General features: G+C 39.8%; 2 protein-coding genes across 5 annotated transcripts; both read right to left on the bottom strand.

Annotated features, from left to right (window-relative positions):
• Nucleotides 1-1,155: 1,155 nt before the first annotated feature.
• Nucleotides 1,156-10,069, bottom strand: LOC308305304 (C-type lectin domain family 4 member A-like). Of its 4 annotated transcripts, none has more exons than XM_080750074.1 (6): nt 9,825-10,069; nt 4,400-4,510; nt 3,730-3,990; nt 2,697-2,860; nt 1,734-1,867; nt 1,156-1,463 (listed from the first exon to the last, which is right to left on the bottom strand). In XM_080750074.1, exons 1-6 carry the CDS (start codon nt 9,931-9,933, stop codon nt 1,313-1,315), a joined length of 930 nt encoding a protein of 309 aa, XP_080606200.1. In that variant the 5' UTR covers nt 9,934-10,069; the 3' UTR covers nt 1,156-1,312. The 4 variants fall into 4 exon arrangements, with proteins under 4 accessions (XP_080606200.1, XP_080606198.1, XP_080606199.1 ...); XM_080750072.1 differs by lacking the exon at nt 9,825-10,069 and adding an exon at nt 4,702-6,288; XM_080750073.1 differs by lacking the exons at nt 1,156-1,463; nt 1,734-1,867; nt 2,697-2,860; nt 3,730-3,990; nt 4,400-4,510 and adding exons at nt 6,198-6,450; nt 6,803-6,939; nt 7,543-7,706; nt 8,440-8,700; nt 9,504-9,614 and having other exon boundaries at nt 9,825-9,981.
• Nucleotides 10,070-11,764: 1,695 nt separating this feature from the next.
• Nucleotides 11,765-18,977, bottom strand: LOC308305305 (uncharacterized protein). Its single transcript, XM_080750076.1, has 6 exons — nt 18,854-18,977; nt 18,559-18,669; nt 17,565-17,825; nt 13,601-13,764; nt 12,353-12,489; nt 11,765-12,016 (listed from the first exon to the last, which is right to left on the bottom strand). Exons 1-6 carry the CDS (start codon nt 18,924-18,926, stop codon nt 11,863-11,865), a joined length of 900 nt encoding a protein of 299 aa, XP_080606202.1. The 5' UTR covers nt 18,927-18,977; the 3' UTR covers nt 11,765-11,862.
• Nucleotides 18,978-19,719: the final 742 nt, after the last annotated feature.

Genomic DNA, 19,719 nt, shown 5'->3' with positions numbered 1-19,719 from the left:
TTATCTACAAGTTTGAATGTTTACCCATGTTCTTCATATGTTTGCCTATTATGACATGCCCAGAATAGGGATGCTAGGGTTCATGTGGTTAGACAATCAAGCCTAATATGTGACCTGATCATCTGGAGAGATAGTGTTGTACTGCAGGGGTTCCCAATTTTTTTTGTCTCAGGGCAACCCATGAATATTTGTTTTAATCCGAGGCACCCCTACATTATAATTTTCTTCACTCCCAGCACCTTATATTTATAGCATATCGTCGAAACCTTGTATGTCCAAAACCGTTCGTTTTTTTATTTATCATCTATAAAATGTACTAAATTAGTGAAAACAGCAGATCTACAAGCACACAACGCCTCGCGAGGCGTTGTGAGCTTGTAGATCGGCTGTTTTCACTAGTTTAGTGCCACAGTCTTGTATGATGAAGCAGGGCTTTGCTTTACCAAAAGACATACACATTTGAAACTTGGAGATAAGGTTTCTGCCCGACAATGACGATATTTTAGTGATTATGTTGCGAGGTAAACGTTGAGATAAAAGCCATTTTGGTTAGAACTGACTGAAAATAACTTTGTACTTCAAGTTTGAAATAATACCAAATATTTTGTGTCCAAATAAATTCCAAATATTATCAAATTATCTCGTGGCACCCCTGGACTGCCGTCGTGGCACCCCCGTCACCCACTTTGAAAACCCCTGTTGTACTGTACAAAACATTCCGAACCAAAATGTTGCTCCAAAAACAAAAACCACTTCAGCCATATGGACTCTAATCATAAACATGACAAATAGCAAAAACAATCAATCTACAAGCTCAGAACACTTTGCATTGCAACACGTTGTGAGCTTTTCAACCTATTTCTGTGACATTTTGGACAACGTTTGAAAAAAAAAGGTTGAAAGTTGTTTAACAAACAAAGACAATAACTCCTCATGCTGAAGGTTTATGGAATACCAGAGACGGTAATTAGGTACATGATATACATTCATAATAAAAAACATGTCACTCAGGCACTCCCTGATGTTAGTTTATGATCTATTAGACTTGTCTTTATTTATAGGTTTATATATTTGTCTTTTTACAGAATTATATAATAGTGATATGTAAGTAAATTGCCAATGTTGAATGTATATATAATATTTCTACTAGTGAACTTAATGACAAAAATGTTTAATGCATTCCATGTCAGATGTTTTGGGGGTATTCTAGCTCTCATGACAATAAAAATGTTAAGTTGATTTTCTACAGTCTTGAAGAGAGTTTATTTTTCGTTCCGACGGGCCAAAGGTGCTGTGGAAAAAGAAATAGAGTTCAGCTCCTCGATCTTGGTGGTATTTCACAAATCCATTTCAGTGGATGGCCACAATAAGCATCGTTCCAGGCATGGAAGGGGTTGTCTCGAGGATAGACGGCTGCACAGTCATTTCTATTGTTGTTATTGGGCTCACCCTCGTTCCAGTACCTGCAAAGTAAAATTCTCAGTGTTCATGCCATGGGTCCGTTTTTACACTTGAATGAGATGAACACTTAAACTGTTTTTTACTACTCACTAGCTATTTAACACTTATTTTAACAAACAAAAAAGAACAATCACTTTCACCCTATTTAATCATCAAAGGAGCTCATGATCAGGAAGCTTAGATTTTACTGAAAATGCAAGAGTAATAATGTGTTTCAGAACTTGTCATTGCATTCTAGACATGAATAGTAAAGTGCAGAATGTAAGCCTTACCCGTCAACCAGGCTTGTCCCATCTAGCCACTTCCAATGTCCTTCCTCTTCGTCTCTGAGCCCAATCCAGAAGCCGCTATGGTGAATGGATCTCGAAGTATCGTAATTGTCATTGATTAGCTTACTCAATGATAACTAAAAAAGAAAAAAATAATAAGACGGATATACAAATGTTTATGTTGCTCTTTCAATTCTTACACTAAGGGATTCCTTGGGGGAGGGGGTTACTGAGTAGAACTGGGAGAACCCTGGATCCCCTACAGGTCCATTTGGTTCCCTTTATACACTCAGTTACATTTTAGTTTGGTGTCTCAGAGATGGGAAAAAAAGAAAAGAAATTCTAATATGGGGCTAATGCATATCAAACTGGGGGTCCTTGAAATTTAAAAGGTCAATAATGGTTTATTTGTTGTACTATGAAAACCTCCACCTGCTGTCCGTCAGTCAGTCCGTCCCTCTGTCTGTCCGTCACGTCACACTTTTGCCCCTACTGTTATCTCCGGCACCGTTGCCCCTATCCATGCCAAACTTTGCACACACACTCCTTGGCTGTCGAACCACAACCTCCAGCCCTGATTTCTCACATGGCCCTCTTTTAGCGCCACCATGAGGCCGTTTTTTGAAAAACATTTCTGGACACTGCTCCTACAGATTTTGCCCTAAAATCACGCAAAGCGGTACACAGTATCTCTAAAGTCATGTCATCAACATGGATCTGTCCCATTTCCCATATTCCCTCCTGATTAGCTACGATTGCCTTCTAAAGTTTGTGTATGCGACCTGACGGTCGCTTATCTCCCAATTAGGGAGTCTGGTCACTAAGCATACAAATACAAGTGAAATGCAATTTTATGAGACAGGAGTAACAGGACATATGGACACAGTAATGAGAATCAGATTCACTGCTGTAGTGTGTAGATCTCATAGTTCTGTTAAATGCAGTGGTTTATTTATTTTGTTCTACCTGCTTCTCCCTGCTATCCAGAATGGCCAGGTCAGCTCCTTGTTTCCTGCATTGACTTCTGGCGTCTTGCCAGGACCTCCGGCTGACAGAGTCAGACAGTGGTAAGAAGTAACACATGGTGTTCAGAAGCATCCATCCTGGTAAGCAATGTTTGCAGCCGTCCTCTGTTACAGAATGAAATGGAAACCTTAAGTGTGACATGATTGCATTTGTAAAGTCACTAAGTAGGTTTATACAAGTACAATACATTTTGAGATAATATACTATCCATTTTTGTATACTTATACCAGGGATTCCCAAATGGTGGTGCATGCTGCCTCTAGGGCAGGGGTCTTCAACAGAGGGTCCTCCAAATCTTTGTGATATAGAAACCTTTTTTCTACTTTTTTTTTTAAATAAACCACTTGAACCCTAGCATCCATATTCTGAGAACCTTAGCCAAAAATAGCAGATAAGAGTAGATCGGCTATTTTAGGCAAAAAGGTTTGGTGTAGTGGGGAAAAGGAGCAGACTAAGTACAGAGTGAAAGGTCAAGTTTATTAAGTATTGACGGTTCAAGTGGTTAAATATATGAAAACACAAATTGACATGAATCCAAAATACACAATGATTGTGCTGTCAAATGATGAAACTATATGGAATCTATGAAAAGGTTGTGGGGGGTCCCTGCTTCATCTCTCTCTCAACTAAGGGGTCCTTGGCCTGAAAACATTGAAGACCCCAGCTCGAGCTCTAGTGTAATGGTAGTGCGCTGGTGTTATAATTAAAAATATTATCATCGCATATACATTTCTGAACTTTGACCTTTGGTCATATTTTACTGCAACAAGTTGGAGAAATCTCACTTTATAATCACCTACAACTCAACATTTCTCGGAACAAACACATTCCTTGTAAGTCAGTTCACAGTCATTCACATACATTCATATTCTATCATTGGTAAACATGTGGTAACATTTTACTGGTCCAAATTGGAGAAATCCCACCTACACAACGTGCACATTAGAAGCTGTCATGGTTGTAAAGATCTCACCGATTAGAGGAAGGTTGGCCTGTATTGCTGCATTTGCCTGCTGAATCATTTCGATCTGGGCATTGTAGTCTCTGCTCTTTCTCTTCTGGTGCTCCATTTCCCAATTTAAGATGTTCCGTTCATTGATCTGTGTTGCCAACATTGTCTTGGCCTCATCTCGGCTCTGCATTGCAATCATGTAAGCATCTTGGAGCTGCAGCAGTTCATTTCTGATGTAGGATACATCATTAAGACGAAGGTATCTGTCTCTCACTTTGCTGTCTGTCAGTGATGAAGACACATACTATATAGTCACTGTATTTAAGGAAATCATGAACTAAAAAAAGGTGTTCTTCAGATTTACAATAAGCACACAAATAATGTCCCATAAACATGATAACAAAATGAAGAATGCTATGATTTTACCTATTCAACTGACTGGATCGATGTTTTTGGTATACTCAACGACTACATTTGAGTGCATTTGAATGCTTGAGAATGAGAAATACATTTTCACTCAGCTCATTATAGCTCAACGATTCTGATGTGTTACATATCAATCTTATCTTTTCAGAATAGAAACTCATGACCCCAATATTGGGTCTAATTGTTCATCAATATTCTAGTTTTCATGGACTTTCTACACTTCCATCAAAGGTGCCATACACTGTATGTTTTGACATTGACTTACAGTAGATGCTTAAGCTCACGTCAACCAGCAGTAAAAGCACTCCCAGCAGCCCCAGACACACTGTTGTCAATTTGTAATGTTTCAACTCAGGTCTGGGCACAGACACAGACACTGGACACAGAGAGGTCAAGGATTAGTGAAAACATCAGAAACACGAAATATCAAAATAGTGAACGCATTATTATCTTATAATATGCAGTAATATAATCATATTTGTATTACTTTTCAAAGTAGCCTGATAGATCAAACAAACAAAAAATACATCTTTTAGCTTTTAAATCATTATTCTATGCTCACTATACCTTGAAGGTCATCTTCAGTACCAGACAAAAAATGATCTGTGCTGTCCTGAGCAAACAATTTAGAGCCATCGAGGTCTGGGGTCCTTGTGTTCTCCATTATGACTGGCAAGATCACAGACATCACTTCAGAGTGAAGCGCTGTTTTGTAAGGTTATTGCACTGTCAACAATGTGTCAACAACACAAAATAACATTGGTGGAGAGCTGTGTGTGTGTGTGTGTGTGTGTGTGTGTGTGTGTGTGTGTGTGTGTGTGTGTGTGTGTGTGTGTGTGTGTGTGTGTGTGTGTGTGTGTGTGTGTGTGTGTGTGTGTGTGTGTGTGTGTGTGTGTGTGTGTGTGTGTGCGTGTGTGCGCGTGCGCGCGCGTGCGTGCGTGCGTGCGCAGGATTCAGTGCAAAGAGCAATGATCAATACTGGCAACAGGGTAAATATAAATTTATTTAGATACTTTTGTAGAAGTTGTCATCGCCTACCAAAAAATATTTTGAGTCTTCATTAAAGGGTATCTCCACCAATGGTGTCATTCCACAATCTGACATCTGTGTGTTTTGGGCAGGAGATTTGTTGACTGGCAGATAGTTTCCAGAGCTTCCCCACAACACAATAGGATGCTGGTTAAACATCAGCAAAGTATCCCCTGAACCATCTATAGTTGACCGGGGTCCACCAGGGGTCTATCCTTGGCCCTGCCATTTTTTTCCCTTTACACCTTTACTGAAGCATACAAGTTCACAAGACAGTGCAAGCTTACAGAGCTATTTTCCTCGAATGTTTGCCTATTTTCTTTGTATGTTCGCTATTATGACATGCCCAGAATATGGCACGTGGGCTGGATTTAGACTGCAGTCAAATCCAGCCTCAAACCCGGTCTTTTGGCCCGACTGTTCACACTGCTTTTGCAAGTGACCAGATCGGATCTATGTGTTCAGACTGATTTTAACCACGCCCACAATATTTCTGCATTAGGGCCCGGGGGGGAGGAGGCCCGCACCCGCTTCCGGGAAGGACAAAAAAAAACCATTCAAGGAAAGAGATGAGAATTGTATTAGTATTCACGAAGCCCAGTGGCTGCTGCTTTCATTTCCAGTAGTAGGCTACGATTTAAAAATAAAACATTATGCTGAATGATCACATATACAAATATCCATTAAATTACTCTTGTTTTGATTCAGAGGAAACTATATTGGGCCCCCCTTGACATCAACGGTCAAGCTTGCATGCGTTGTTCTGGGTAAAATAAATAAACAACATAGTGATGCTCGGGCATCATGGAATATAAACACAAAACTTTGGCGCAACAGTTAATATTTACCATGCTCTCTGAAACCAAGAAAATGTAGGCATATGGCTGCTGCATAAGAATACATTCTTATACATACCGGTAGGTTAATATGTACAAAGTCAATTGCCAATACTGAAAGGATATATTTCTACTCATCAGGGGTATTCCAGCTAAGACTCTCATGAGACTATACATTTGTTAAATCAATCCATGAGATTTTCTACAGTTCTTGAAGAAGCAGTTTATTCTTCCTTCCAACAGGCCAAAAGCGCTAGCCTGTGGTAAAAGAAACAAACAACAAACAAACAAAAGAGTTCAGCTCCTCGATCTCGGCGGCATTTCACAAATCCATAGGAGTGGATGTCCACAAGGGGCATCGTTCCAGGAATGGAAGGGGTTGTCTCGAGGATAGATGGCTGCACAGTCTTCACCACCCCTATCGTCATTGGGCTCACCCTCGTTCCAGTAGCTGCAGAGTAAAATTCTCCGTGTTCATTTAAGTCTGAGAGTGTAAAAAGTGATCCTTTATGGGTCAGTTTTTACACTTTTTAACACTTACCGGTACTTACTTTTACTTCTCACTATCTACTTATTTTAACAAACAAAAATAATAATCACTTTCACCCCTTTTAATCGTCAAAGGACCTTATGTTCGTAAAGATTAGATTTTACAGTAAGTGCAAGAGCAATAATGTGTTTCAAGGACTTTCAAGGAGAGTGTGTGAAATAAAGGATCCATTTAGTTACAGATACAGAACACCCACAGAGTTAAATGAACACTCAAGATTTTAGTAGTGTAAGTGCAGAATGTAAAGCCATACGCCTCAACCAGACTTTTCCCATCTCGCCACTTCCAATGTCCTTCCTCTTCGTCATCTTTGAGTCCAATCCAGAAGCCGCTCTGGTGCATGGGTCTCGACGGATCTTGATTGTCACTGATTATCTTACTCACTGATAACTGATAAAAAACAAAACAAGCAAAAAAGAAGAAAAATACAGAAATATAAATGTTTATGTTGCTCTTTCAATTCTTACACTAAGAGATGCCAGCCCCGGTTAACTCTCAGAGAAATAAAATAAAGTTAACTTTAGTCCTGTAGCCAGTGCACTAGTTCACAATGTGGGGTCTAGTCCAGGGAGAACACTGGACCCCCTACGGGTTCATTTGGTTTTCTTTGTACACTCAGAGATAAATTAACACTGAGGATTTTGTATTGTATATTGGTGTCTCTGTGCAAAAAGATTGCTCCAGTGCAAAGTGAGCGGTGCAAACACGACACACGTGCATATCTCCTTGTTTGGGCCGTTCTGTCTGTAACGTGAGTTACTTAATACATTCCGTACTAGAACAGACGGTTTGCGCAGCTCAAATATATAATGTAAGTCTAATGCATATCAAACTGGGGGTCCTTGAAATTAAAAAGGTCAAGAATCAAGGTCAAGGTTTATTATCATCTACAGGTTTTGTGAGACAGGACGTAGACGCAGTAATGAGATTCACTGTGCTGTAGTGTGTCGTTCTTCTAGTTCTGTAGAATGCGGTGTTTGACTTGTTTTCTACCTGCTTCTCCCTGCTATCCAGAATGGCCAGGTCAGCTCCTTGTCTCCTGCATTGAGTTCTGGCGTCTTGCCAGGACCTCCGGCTGACAGAGTCAGACAGTGGTAAGAAGTAACACATGGTGTTCAGAAGCATCCATCCTGGTAAGCAATGTTTGCAGCCGTCCTCTGTTACAGAATGAAATGGAGACGTTCAGTGTGACATGATTGCATTTGTGGTGGAATGTCACTAAGTATGTTTATTCAAGTACAACTTGTGTACACTTTTGAGGTACTTTAACTCAACTCGAACTTTGAATTTTTTTGTGTGGTTGCTATAAGCAACCAGAATTAGAACTTTTGTCACCTAAAGTAAACATGTTTTCATTTACTTACTCTGTAATCCCAAAAGACCAATGAGTTCAATGGATGTTTTCTGTAACCTTTTCTGTAACCCCCAAACCCCAAAAATCTGTTGAATTCAATTGACCTTTTCTGTCCCTTTTCAAGATTGGTTATGCTTCACTTGGCATCAATATAATGTCTAATGTCATTAATATCTAATATAAATGGTAAGACAGAATTCATTTCCCAGCGGATTCCTCGGACTCTTGTGTGCAATTTCCCAGAATTGTTAGTTGTTTATACTTCTACCAGGGATTCCTAAACTGTGGTGCAAGCTGCCTCAGGGGGAATGTGACATTAATAGTGTAATGGTGGTGCTGGTGTTATAAGTAAAAATATTATCAACACATATACATTTCTCTGAACTTTGACCTTTGGTCACATTTGTACTGCACCAAGTGGGAGAAATCTCACTTCATAATCAACTACACAACTGAACACACGAACTTTGACCTTTTCCCCAAACAGATTCCTCAGTCTGTCAGTTCACTTTTCCTTTTCAAGTTGAAGTTCTCACCAATTAGAGGAAGGTTGGCCCGTATTGCTGCATTTGCTCCCTGAATCTTTTGGATCTGGGCATTGTAGTCTCTGCTCCTTCTCTTCTGGTGCTCCAGTTCCAAATTTAAGATGTACCGTTCATTGTTCTGTCTTGCCAACATTGTCTTGGCCTCATCTCGGCTCTGCATTGCAATCGTGTAAGCGTCTTGGAGTTGCAACAGTTCATTTCTGATGTAGGATACATCATTAAGACGAAGGTATCTGTCTCTCACTTTGCTGTCTGTTAGTGATGAAGACACATACTACATAGTCACTGTATTTCAAGAAATCATGCACTAAAAAAATAAGTACCGTGTACTTCAGATTTACAATAAGCACAAACATCATATGTCCCATAATCATGATAAGAAAATGAAGAAGGTTATCATTTTGCCTATTCATCTGACTGAATTTGATGTCTTTGAGGTACTCAAATTAGCAAAATGAGCCAGTCTTGCAAAGTTTGGAAGGCAATCAAAGCCAATTGGAATGGAATATGAGAAGTCCGACAGATACACCTTGATCACATGACTACAGAGTTGAGGTGTACCGATTTGCTTGATTTTTGGCCCAAATCTGTAGGAGTAAAAAAATCTGCATCATGGTGGCGCTAACAGGCCAAATGAAGTGAAATATTTGGGGCAGAGGTTCTGCCCTGGCCTCCAGGGAGTTTGTTTGTGATCCAACGGTGCTGGAAGTTAGCTGTGTACAGACACACGCACGCACACACGCATGCGCACTCATGCAAGCATGCGCACGCACGCACACACACACACACACACACACACACACACACACACACACACACACACACACACACACACACACACACACACACACACACACACACACACACAAGGACGAACATACAGTTGAACAGAGGCAAACTCTTATACTCTTGACTGAATGTAGGTTGAAGTAGTTATACACAATATAACTACACTTAATTGTAATTGTACATTTTAAAACAATATTCTAGTTTTCATGGACTTTCTACACTTCCATCAAAAGTGCCATACACTGTATGTGTTGACAGTGACTTACAGTAGATGCTTAAGCTCACATCAACCAGCAGTAAAAGCACTCCCAGCAGCCCCAGACACACTGTTGTCAATTTGTAATGTTTCAACTCAGGCCGGGGCACAGACACAGACACTGGACACAGAGAGGTCAAGGATTAGCAAAAACATCAGAAAAACTAAAAATCAAGATAGTGAATGCATTAATGCAGTAATATAATCATATTAGATTACATTGTCTCACATTTGTATGCAATTATTTACTTTCCAAAGTAATTGAACAAACAAAACATCCATCTTTTAGTTTTTAAAATTACAGTATAATAATATTTTATGCTCACTATACCTCGAAGGTCATCTTCAGTACCAGAGAAAAAATGATCATCTGTGCTCTCCTGAGCAAACAATCTGTAAGAGCCATCGAAACCACTGTCTGAGGTCCCTGTGTTCTCCATTATGACTGGCAAGATCACAGTACTTCAGAGCAAAGAGCTGTTTTGTAAGGTTATTGCACTGTGTCAACACTTGCACAATAACATTGGTGGAGAGCTTCAAATCCAGCCCCAAATCCGGACATCCGGTATTTTGGCCCGATTGTTAACACTGCAATTGTAAAGTGACCAGATCGGATCTGTGTGTTCAGACTGATTTTAACAACGTCATCCCAAAGCCGCCCTGCGTCGACATATCTGCTCTGGTTACCATGGTAACGACATAGGTGTCATGACTTCTCTCTTTATGTGTTCTTAAAAAATCACACCCAATGTGAAGTGAGCAGTGGTCGTGCTTGCATAACATCTTCAGACTAGGATTTAAGTCTAGGATGTACAGGCTATGCTACACACACACATTTTGCTATGGCAAAACGGACATATGACATATGACATCACTAGACAAACATGATGCTACGCACACACATTTTACTATGGCAAAACGCTGAGGAAAAAGGCTACGGACACACGCACAGCTACGGACACACACACATTTTGCTATGGCAAAACGCTGAGGAAAAAGGCTACAGACATATGACATATGACATCACTAGACAAACATGATGCTACGCACACACATTTTACTATGGCAAAACGCTGAGGAAAAAGGCTACGGACACACGCACAGCCACTTATAGGAGCGGTTTGCACCGCTCAAAAATCCTAATTTTCCTCTAACATTGCAGATTGGACCTTGTGAACCCATTTTCTGCCATGCCGTGAGATATGTCTTCATATATTGCCTTGCTTGTTCATACGTTTCGCAAGTACTGAGGCATCCCTCCAAAGTGCTAGGAGACATCTTACCATTATAATTCGAGAGGGGTCGTTGTGCCGAAATAGCAAGTGCAGGAACACTCAAAAGTAAGAGGGTTTTCACCCACAATATTCTCCAGAGGCATGGCCACGATATAGGCTATCTTTCCCACCTTCAATAGACTTACATGATGTTTAATTTAACCTTTTGCATAATGTTATTTAGATGCAATTTTGGGAAATTGCGAGTGTGGTTGCCACTTTTGCATTTCCCATTCAAGTCAATGGGGTTATTTATAGAGTACCTTTAGCCAATAAGAAAGCAGCATAAAGGTGACGTATAGAGGTTTATGGATGAACCTTTAGCCAATGAGGAAGCAGCAAAAGCCGCTCCTTCTGGAATCCCTGACCATCTGAAACTTAAACTACTATAATAATTCGAGAGGTCTCGCCCCTTAATTTTGTTGTGAGGGGATGGCCAGTGCAGAAACACTCAAACTCAACTGCGTTTTTGCCCACAATATTCCCGCATTAGGGCCTGGGGGGGAGGAGGCCCGCACCCGCTTCCGGGAAGGACAAAAAAATAATCCCTTCAAGGAAAGAGTTGTGAATTTTATTAGTATTCACGAAGCCCAGTGACTGCTGCTTTTATTTCCAGTAGTAGGCTACGATTTCAAAATAAAACATTATGCTGAATGATCACATTTACAAATATCCATTAAAAATACTTTGTTTTGAAATCCCCACCGGATTCAGAGGAAACTACTGTATATTGGGCCCCTTGACGTCAACGGTCAAGCCTGCATGTGTTCTTCTGGGTAAAATAAATAAACAACACAGTGATGCTCGGGCATCATGGAATATACAGTAAACACAAAACGTTGGCACAACATAATATTAATATTTACCATGCTCTCTGAAACCAAGCCATATGCCTAAATGCCTACATTTAGGCATATGGCTGCTGCATATGAATACATACATAGGTAAGACTCTCATGACGTCATGAGACTACATTTTGTTAAATCAATCCATGAGATTTTCTACAGTCTTGAAGAAGCAGTTTATTCTTCCTTCCAACAGGCCAAAAGCGCTAGCCTGTGGTAAAAGAAACAAACAACAAACAAACAAAAGAGTTCAGCTCCTCGATCTCGGTGGCATTTCACAAATCCAATGGAGTGGATGTCCACAAGGGGCATCGTTCCAGGAATGGAAGGGGTTGTCTCGAGGATAGATGGCTGCACAGTCTTCACCACCCCTATCGTCATTGGGCTCACCCTCGTTCCAGTACCTGCAGAGTAAAATTCTCTGTGTTCATTTGAGAGTGTAAAAAGTGATCCTTTTTACACTTTTTAACACTTAATTACTTTTCCTTCTCACTATCTATTTAACACTTATTTTAACAAACAAAAAATGATAAACACTTTCACCCCCTTTAATCGTCAAAGGACCAAATGTTCGTAAAGCTTAGATTTTACAGTAAGTGCAAGACCAATAATGTGTTTCAAGGACTTTCATGGAGAGGGTGTAAAATAAAGGATCCATTTAGTTACAGATACAGAACACCCACAGAGTTAAATGAACACTCAAGATTTTAGTAGTGTAAGTGCAGAATGTAAAGTCATACCCCTCAACCAGACTTTTCCCATCTCGCCACTTCCAATGTCCTTCCTCTTCGTCATCTTTGAGTCCAATCCAGAAGCCGCTGTGGTAAATGTTTCTCCCCGGAACTTGATTGTCAGTGATTATCTTAAACACTGATAACTGATAAAAAACAAAACAAACAAAAAAACAGAAATTAAAATGTTTATGTTGCTCTTTCAATTCTTACACTAAGGGATGCCAGCCCTGGTAAACTCTCAGAGAAATAAAATAAAGTTAACTTTAGTCCTGTAGCCAGTGCACTAGTTCACAATGTGGGGTCTAGTCCAGGGTGTACCCTGGACCCCCTACGGGTTCATTTGGTTCTCTTTGTACACTCAAAGATAAACTAACACTGAGGATTTTGCATTGTATATTGGTGTCTTTAGAGATTTAAAAATCACACCCAATGTGAAGTGAGCAGTGGTCGTGCTTGCACAACGTCTTCAATTGGTAATTGGTGATGTAATACAGGCTACTCACACACACATACACATTGCTATGGCAAAACGCTGAGGAAAGGTGGCTACAGATAATTGGTGATGTAATATGATGTAATATGGCTACGCACACACACATATTGCTTTGGCAAAACGCTGAGGAAAACACATTGCTATGGCAAAACGCTGAGGAAAAGTGGCTACAGATAGGTCTAGAATTTGTAATAACACAGACAGACAGACAGACACACACGCAGAGACTTCTCGCATTTATAGATAGATGATGTAATATGGCTACGCACACACACATATTGCTATGGCAAAACGCTGAGGAAAACACATTGCTATGGCAAAACGCTGAGGAAAAGTGGCTACAGATAGGTCTAGGATTTTGTAATATGATGTAATATGGCTACGCACACACACATATTGCTATGGCAAAACGCTGAGGAAAACACATTGCTATGGCAAAACGCTGAGGAAAAGTGGCTACAGACACACACACAGCCACTTATAGGAGCGGTTTACCACCGCTCAAAAAGATTGCACAACACACGTGCATATAACCCCATGGGTCTTCTTTGTCTGTGACGTCAGGTACTTTGTGTATGAGTACGGATCTCCGTAGTGAAACATTCCGTACTAATACATTCCGTACTAAAACAGACGGTTTGCGACGCTCAAATATATAATGTAAGTCTAATGCAGGACATAGACGCAGTAATGAGATTCACTGTGCTGTAGAGTGTCGTTCTTCTAGTTCTGTAGAATGCGGTGTTTGACTTGTTTTCTACCTGCTTCTCCCTGCTATCCAGAATGGCCAGGTCAGCTCCTTGTCTCCTGCATTGAGTTCTGCCGTCTTGCCAGGACCTCCGGCTGACAGAGTCAGACAGTGGTAAGAAGTAACACATGGTGTTCAGAAGCATCCATCCTGGTAAGCAATGTTTGCAGCCGTCCTCTGTTACAGAATGAAATGGAGACGTTCAGTGTGACATGATTGCATTTGTGGTGGAATGTCACTAAGTATGTTTATTATTCAAGTACAACTTGTGTACACTTTTGAGGTACTTAAACTCTACTTGAACTTTACATTTTTTAGTGTGGTTGCTATAGGCAACCAGACTTTTCTGAGAACTTTTGTCACCTAAAAAGTAAACGTGTTTTCATTTACTTACTCTGTAATCCCAAAAGACCAATGAGTTCAAAGGATGTTTTCTGTAACCTTTTCTGTAAGGGTTTCTCTACCCCTGAGCTATGCCGCCCCTGGTGTTGCTGGTGTTATAATTGTGGGCTCGCCTGGAAGGCGAGCACACGTATGTTATCTTCATTATTGTGGGCTCGCCTGGAAGGCGAGCACACGTATGTTATCTTCATTATTTATTTATTTGTTTATTTATATATGTGTATCTCCTCAATACTTTGGCGCGCTTCATCTCTTAAACGCTTACACCTTTCAACACCATTCAAATTTTTATGTGTTCAGCTTACTGAGGACAAGTGTGCTTGTATTTTTGGTTTTGAAATGTTTTGTAGTATAAATATAAAAAAATAAAAATGTTTAACTTTAAGCACCCAATGCATTTCCAATGGGTCCCCAGAGTGGAGAGAAGGATAATAGACCCATGTTTATGTTAAGGCGCTGTGGCTGCAGTGTTCACACTTCAGATATGCTATCTATATCATTGCGTTCACACAGGTCTGCTCTCTGATTTGATCCAAATGTCTAAGCTGTGTGATGTATAAAACTATAGTTATAGTTAAAACTATAAATAAATGTCCCTCTCCACTCTACTGATTACACAGCTGTGATCAAGAATCAAGTCCGGGCGATGGGATGTAAATCCCATAGCCATATATCCTAGAGCCCGCAGGGACAGTCAGCCATATTAGTGGTTGTTGTTGGTTGTCAGGGAGATATCAAAACCAATGCATTTCCAAGTCAGATCCACAAACACAATAAAAGCCATGCTCCACTCCTCAGTCTGGAGTGGCCACATAGAAGAACGCCTTGGTTATAGACATAGTGGAGGACATATGTGATCTGGGATTGTTAGCCTACAGTATATGCACTCAATATACTCCACTACAGTTGGAGTCCATTTGACAGTTGCTGGTTCCCAAACACAGAATCAAAAATGTAGATCTAGAACACATATAATATGTACAGTACAGTAAGGTTCAGTAGAGTACAGTAAAAGTACAGTAAGGTTCAGTAGAGTACAGTAAAGTACAGTAAGGTACAGAAAGGTACAGTACAGAAAGGTACAGTAGAGTACAGTACAGTAAGGTACAGTAAAGTACAATACAGTACAGTAAGGTACAGTAGAGTACAGTAAAGTACAATAAAGTACAGTAAAGTAGAATAAAGTACAGTAAGGTACAGTGGAGTACAGTAAAGTACAGTAGAGTACAGTAAAGTACAGTATAGTAAGGTACAGTAGAGTACAGTACAGTAAGGTACAGTACGGTACAGTAGAGTACAGTATAGTATAGTACAGTAAGGTACAGTACAGTACAGTAAGGTACAGTAGAGTACAGTACAGTAAGGTACAGTAGAGTACAGTAAAGTACAGTAAGTTACAGTAGAATACAGTAAAGTACAGTACAGTAGAGTACAGTAAAGTACAGTAAGTTACAGTACAGTACAGTACAGTACAGTAAGGTGCAGTACAGTATAGTAAGGTACAGTACAATACTGTAAGGTACTGTACCTTACAGTACCTTAAAGTATCCTATTTGTTGGGTTGGAACCGAGCCCACACTGTTTCGAAGGAACAGTATTTCTAGTTTATTTCTATACTATACTAGTCAGTATCCTCAAAACTTTGGCGCGCTTCATCTCTTAAACGCTTACACCTTTCAACACCATTCAAATTTTTATGTGTTCAGCTTACTGAGGACAAGTGTGCGTGTATTTTTCTTTTTGAAATGTTTTGTAGTATAATTATAAAAAAATAAAAATGTTTAACTTTAAGCACCCAATGCATTTCCAATGGGTTTAGTGAGGAAAGGGACCCATGTTTATATTAAGGCGCTGTGGCTGCAATATTCACACTTCAGATATGCTATTTATATCAATGCGTTCACACAGGTCTGCTCTCTGATTTGATCCAAATATCTAAGCTGTGTGATGTATAAAACTATAGTTATAGTTAAAACTATAAATAAATGTCCCTCTCCACTCTACTGATTACACAGCTGTGATCAAGAATCAAGTCCGGGCGATGGGATGTAAATCCCATAGCCATATATCCTAGAGCCCGCAGGGACAGTCAGCCATATTAGTGGTTGTTGTTGGTTGTCAGGGAGATATCAAAAATTTCCAAGTCAGATCCACAAACACAATAAAAGCCATGCTCCACTCCTCAGTCTGGAGTGGCCACATAGAAGAACGCCTTGGTTATAGACATAGTGGAGGACAGATGTGATCTGGGATTGTTAGCCTACAGTATATGCACTCAATATACTCCACTACAGTTGGAGTCCATTTGACAGTTGCTGGTTCCCAAACACAGAATCAAAAATGTAGATCTAGAACACATAGAATATGTACAGTACAGTAAGGTTCAGTAGAGTACAGTAAAAGTACAGTAAGGTTCAGTAGAGTACAGTAAAGTACAGTAAGGTACAGAAAGGTACAGTACAGAAAGGTACAGTAGAGTACAGTACAGTAAGGTACAGTAAAGTACAATACAGTACAGTAAGGTACAGTAGAGTACAGTAAAGTACAGTAGAGTACAGTAAGGTACAGTAGAGTACAGTAAAGTACAGTATAGTAAGGTACAGTAGAGTACAGTACAGTAAGGTACAGTACGGCACAGTAGAGTACAGTACAGTATAGTACAGTAAGGTACAGTAGAGTACAGTAAAGTACAGTACAGTAAGGTACAGTACAGTAAGGTACAGTAGAGTACAGTAAAGTACAGTAAGGTACAGTACAGTAGAGTAGAGTAAAGTACAGTACAGTAAGGTACAGTAAGTTACAGTAGAGTACAGTAAAGTACAGTAAGGTACAGCAGAGTACAGTAAAGTACAGTACTGTAAGGTACAGTACAGTACAGTAGTGTACAGTAAAGTACAGTTAAGTACAGTAACGTACAGCACAGTAAGGTACAGCAAGATACAGTAGTGTACAGTAAAGTACAGTACAGTAAAGTACAATACAGTACAGTAAGGTACAGTAGAGTACAGTAAAGTACAGTAGAGTACAGTAAGGTACAGTAGAGTACAGTAAAGTACAGTATAGTAAGGTACAGTAGAGTACAGTACAGTAAGTTACAGTACGGCATAGTAGAGTACAGTACAGTATAGTACAGTAAGGTACAGTAGAGTACAGTTAAGTACAGTACAGTAAGGTACAGTACAGTAAGGTACAGTACAGTACAGTAAAGTACAGTAAGTTACAGTACAGTACAGTACAGTACAGTACAGTACAGTACAGTAAGGTGCAGTACAGTATAGTAAGGTACAGTACAATACTGTAAGGTACTGTACCTTACAGTACCTTAAAGTATCCTATTTGTTGGGTTGGAATCGAGCCCACACTGTTTCGAAGGAACAGTATTTCTAGTTAAAAATATTATCAACACATGTACATTTCTCTGAACTTTGACCTTTGGTCACATTTGTACTGCACCAAGTAGGAGAAATCTCACTTCATAATCACCTACACAACTGAACACATGAACTTTGACCTTTTCCCCAAACAGATTCCTCAGTCGGTCAGTTCACTTTTCCTTTTCAAGTTGAAGTTCTCACCAATTAGAGGGAGGTTGGCCCGTATCGCTGCATTTGCTCCCTGAATCTTTTGGATCTGGGCATTGTAGTCTCTGCTCCTTCTCTTCTGGTGCTCCAGTTCCAAATTTAAGATGTACCGTTCATTGTTCTGTCTTGCCAACATTGTCTTGGCCTCATCTCGGCTCTGCATTGCAATCGTGTAAGCGTCTTGGAGCTGCAACAGTTCATTTCTGATGTAGGATACATCATTAAGACGAAGGTATCTGTCTCTCACTTTGCTGTCTGTCAGTGATGAAGACACATACTATAGTCACTGTATTTCAAGAAAGCATGTACTAAAATTGTACTTCATACCGGTACTTCAGATTTACAATAAGCACAAACATCATTATGTCCCATAATCATGATAACAAAATGAAGAAGGTTATCATTTTGCCTATTCATCTGACTGAATTTGATGTCTTTGAGGTTCTCAAAGACATCTCAAAGTTCGGATTTCTCATATTCCATTCCAATTGGCTTTGCCAATTGGAATGGAATATGTGTATCCGACAGATACACCTTGATCACATGACTACAGAGTTAAGGTATACTGATTCGCTTGATTTTTGGTCCAAATCTGTAGGAGTAAGTAAAATGTTTTGCAAAAATCTGCATCATGGTGGTTTGTTTGTGATCCAACGGTGCTGGAAGTTAGCTGTTTACAGACACACGCACACACGCATGCACACGCATGCAAGCATGCTCACGCGCGCGCGCACACACACACACACACACACACACACACACACACACACACACACACACACACACACACACACACACACGAAAGGACGAACATACAGTTGAACAGAGGCAAACTTATACTTTTGACTGAGTGTAGGTTGAAGTAGTTATACACAATATAACTACACTTAATTGTAATTGTACATTTTAAAACAATATTCTAGTTTTCATGGACTTTCTACACTTCCATCAAAAGTGCCATACACTGTATGTTTTGACAGTGACTTACAGTAGATGCTTAAGCTCACATCAACCAGCAGTAAAAGCACTCCCAGCAGCCCCAGACACACTGTTGTCAATTTGTAATGTTTCAACTCAGGTCGGGGCACAGACACAGACACTGGACACAGAGAGGTCAAGGATTAGAGAAAACACCAGAAAAGCTAAAAATCTAGATAGTGAATGCATTATCATATGCAGTAATATAATCATATTAGATTACATTGTATAGTCTCACATTTGTATGAAATTATATAAAATATCATATAAAATTACAGTATATAATTATTTTATGCTCACTATACCTCGAAGGTCATCTTCAGTACCAGAGAACCAGAGATTGTTTGCTCTCCTGAGCAAACAATCTGTAAGAGCCATCAAAACCACTGTCTGAGGTCCCTGTGTTCTCCATTATGACTGGCAAGATCACAGCACTCACTTCAGAGCAAAGAGCTGTTTTGTAAGGTTATTGCACTGTGTCAACACTTGCAAAATAACACTGGTGGAGAGCAGTGTGTGTGTGTGTGTGTGTGTGTGTGTGTGTGTGTGTGTGTGTGTGTGTGTGTGTGTGTGTGTGTGTGCGTGTGTGCGTGTGCGCGTGCTGCGCGTGCGCAAGAGCAATGATAACTACTGACAAGAGGGTGTATACGGTTAGGTCGGTACATTTGTAAAAGTTATTGATTTTGAGTATTCATTATTCATTCATATTCATATTCATATCAGTATGAATTCATTCATATCTCCACCAATTTTCTCATTTTATTGTGAATAAGACATGTGAAAATCTAACATACAGCATGTCCCTATTTTCCATTGCTGTAATTTCCGTTTCATTTTGTAAGTCTGAAGCTAAGGCTGGAGCTACTTAATTTGGGTGAACTACTCCTTTAAGCCTGAAATAAAACCATTCATTACAGCTCCATCCGTAGCCTACACATTCCAAAGCTCTACAAGTGCTATTATTTCTGTTTAGTGTGTGTACTGTAGCTTCAGTTGTACGCCAACATATAGACAGAATACTTTATACACTTATTTAAAGCACCATGGATCGACTTGGAAAAATACTTTAGAAATCTATAAAATGAAAAAAGAATTAAGAGATGGTAGATAGCACAAAATATACATTATGAACTTTGGATTGGATATTATCATTATGGTTTACTCACTAAAC

Source organism: Nannobrachium achirus (assembly GCF_963921795.1).
Source record: "Nannobrachium achirus genome assembly, chromosome: 20".
Lineage (NCBI taxonomy): Eukaryota > Metazoa > Chordata > Actinopteri > Myctophiformes > Myctophidae > Nannobrachium > Nannobrachium achirus.
This window is presented reverse-complemented; position numbering and strand designations above follow the sequence as displayed.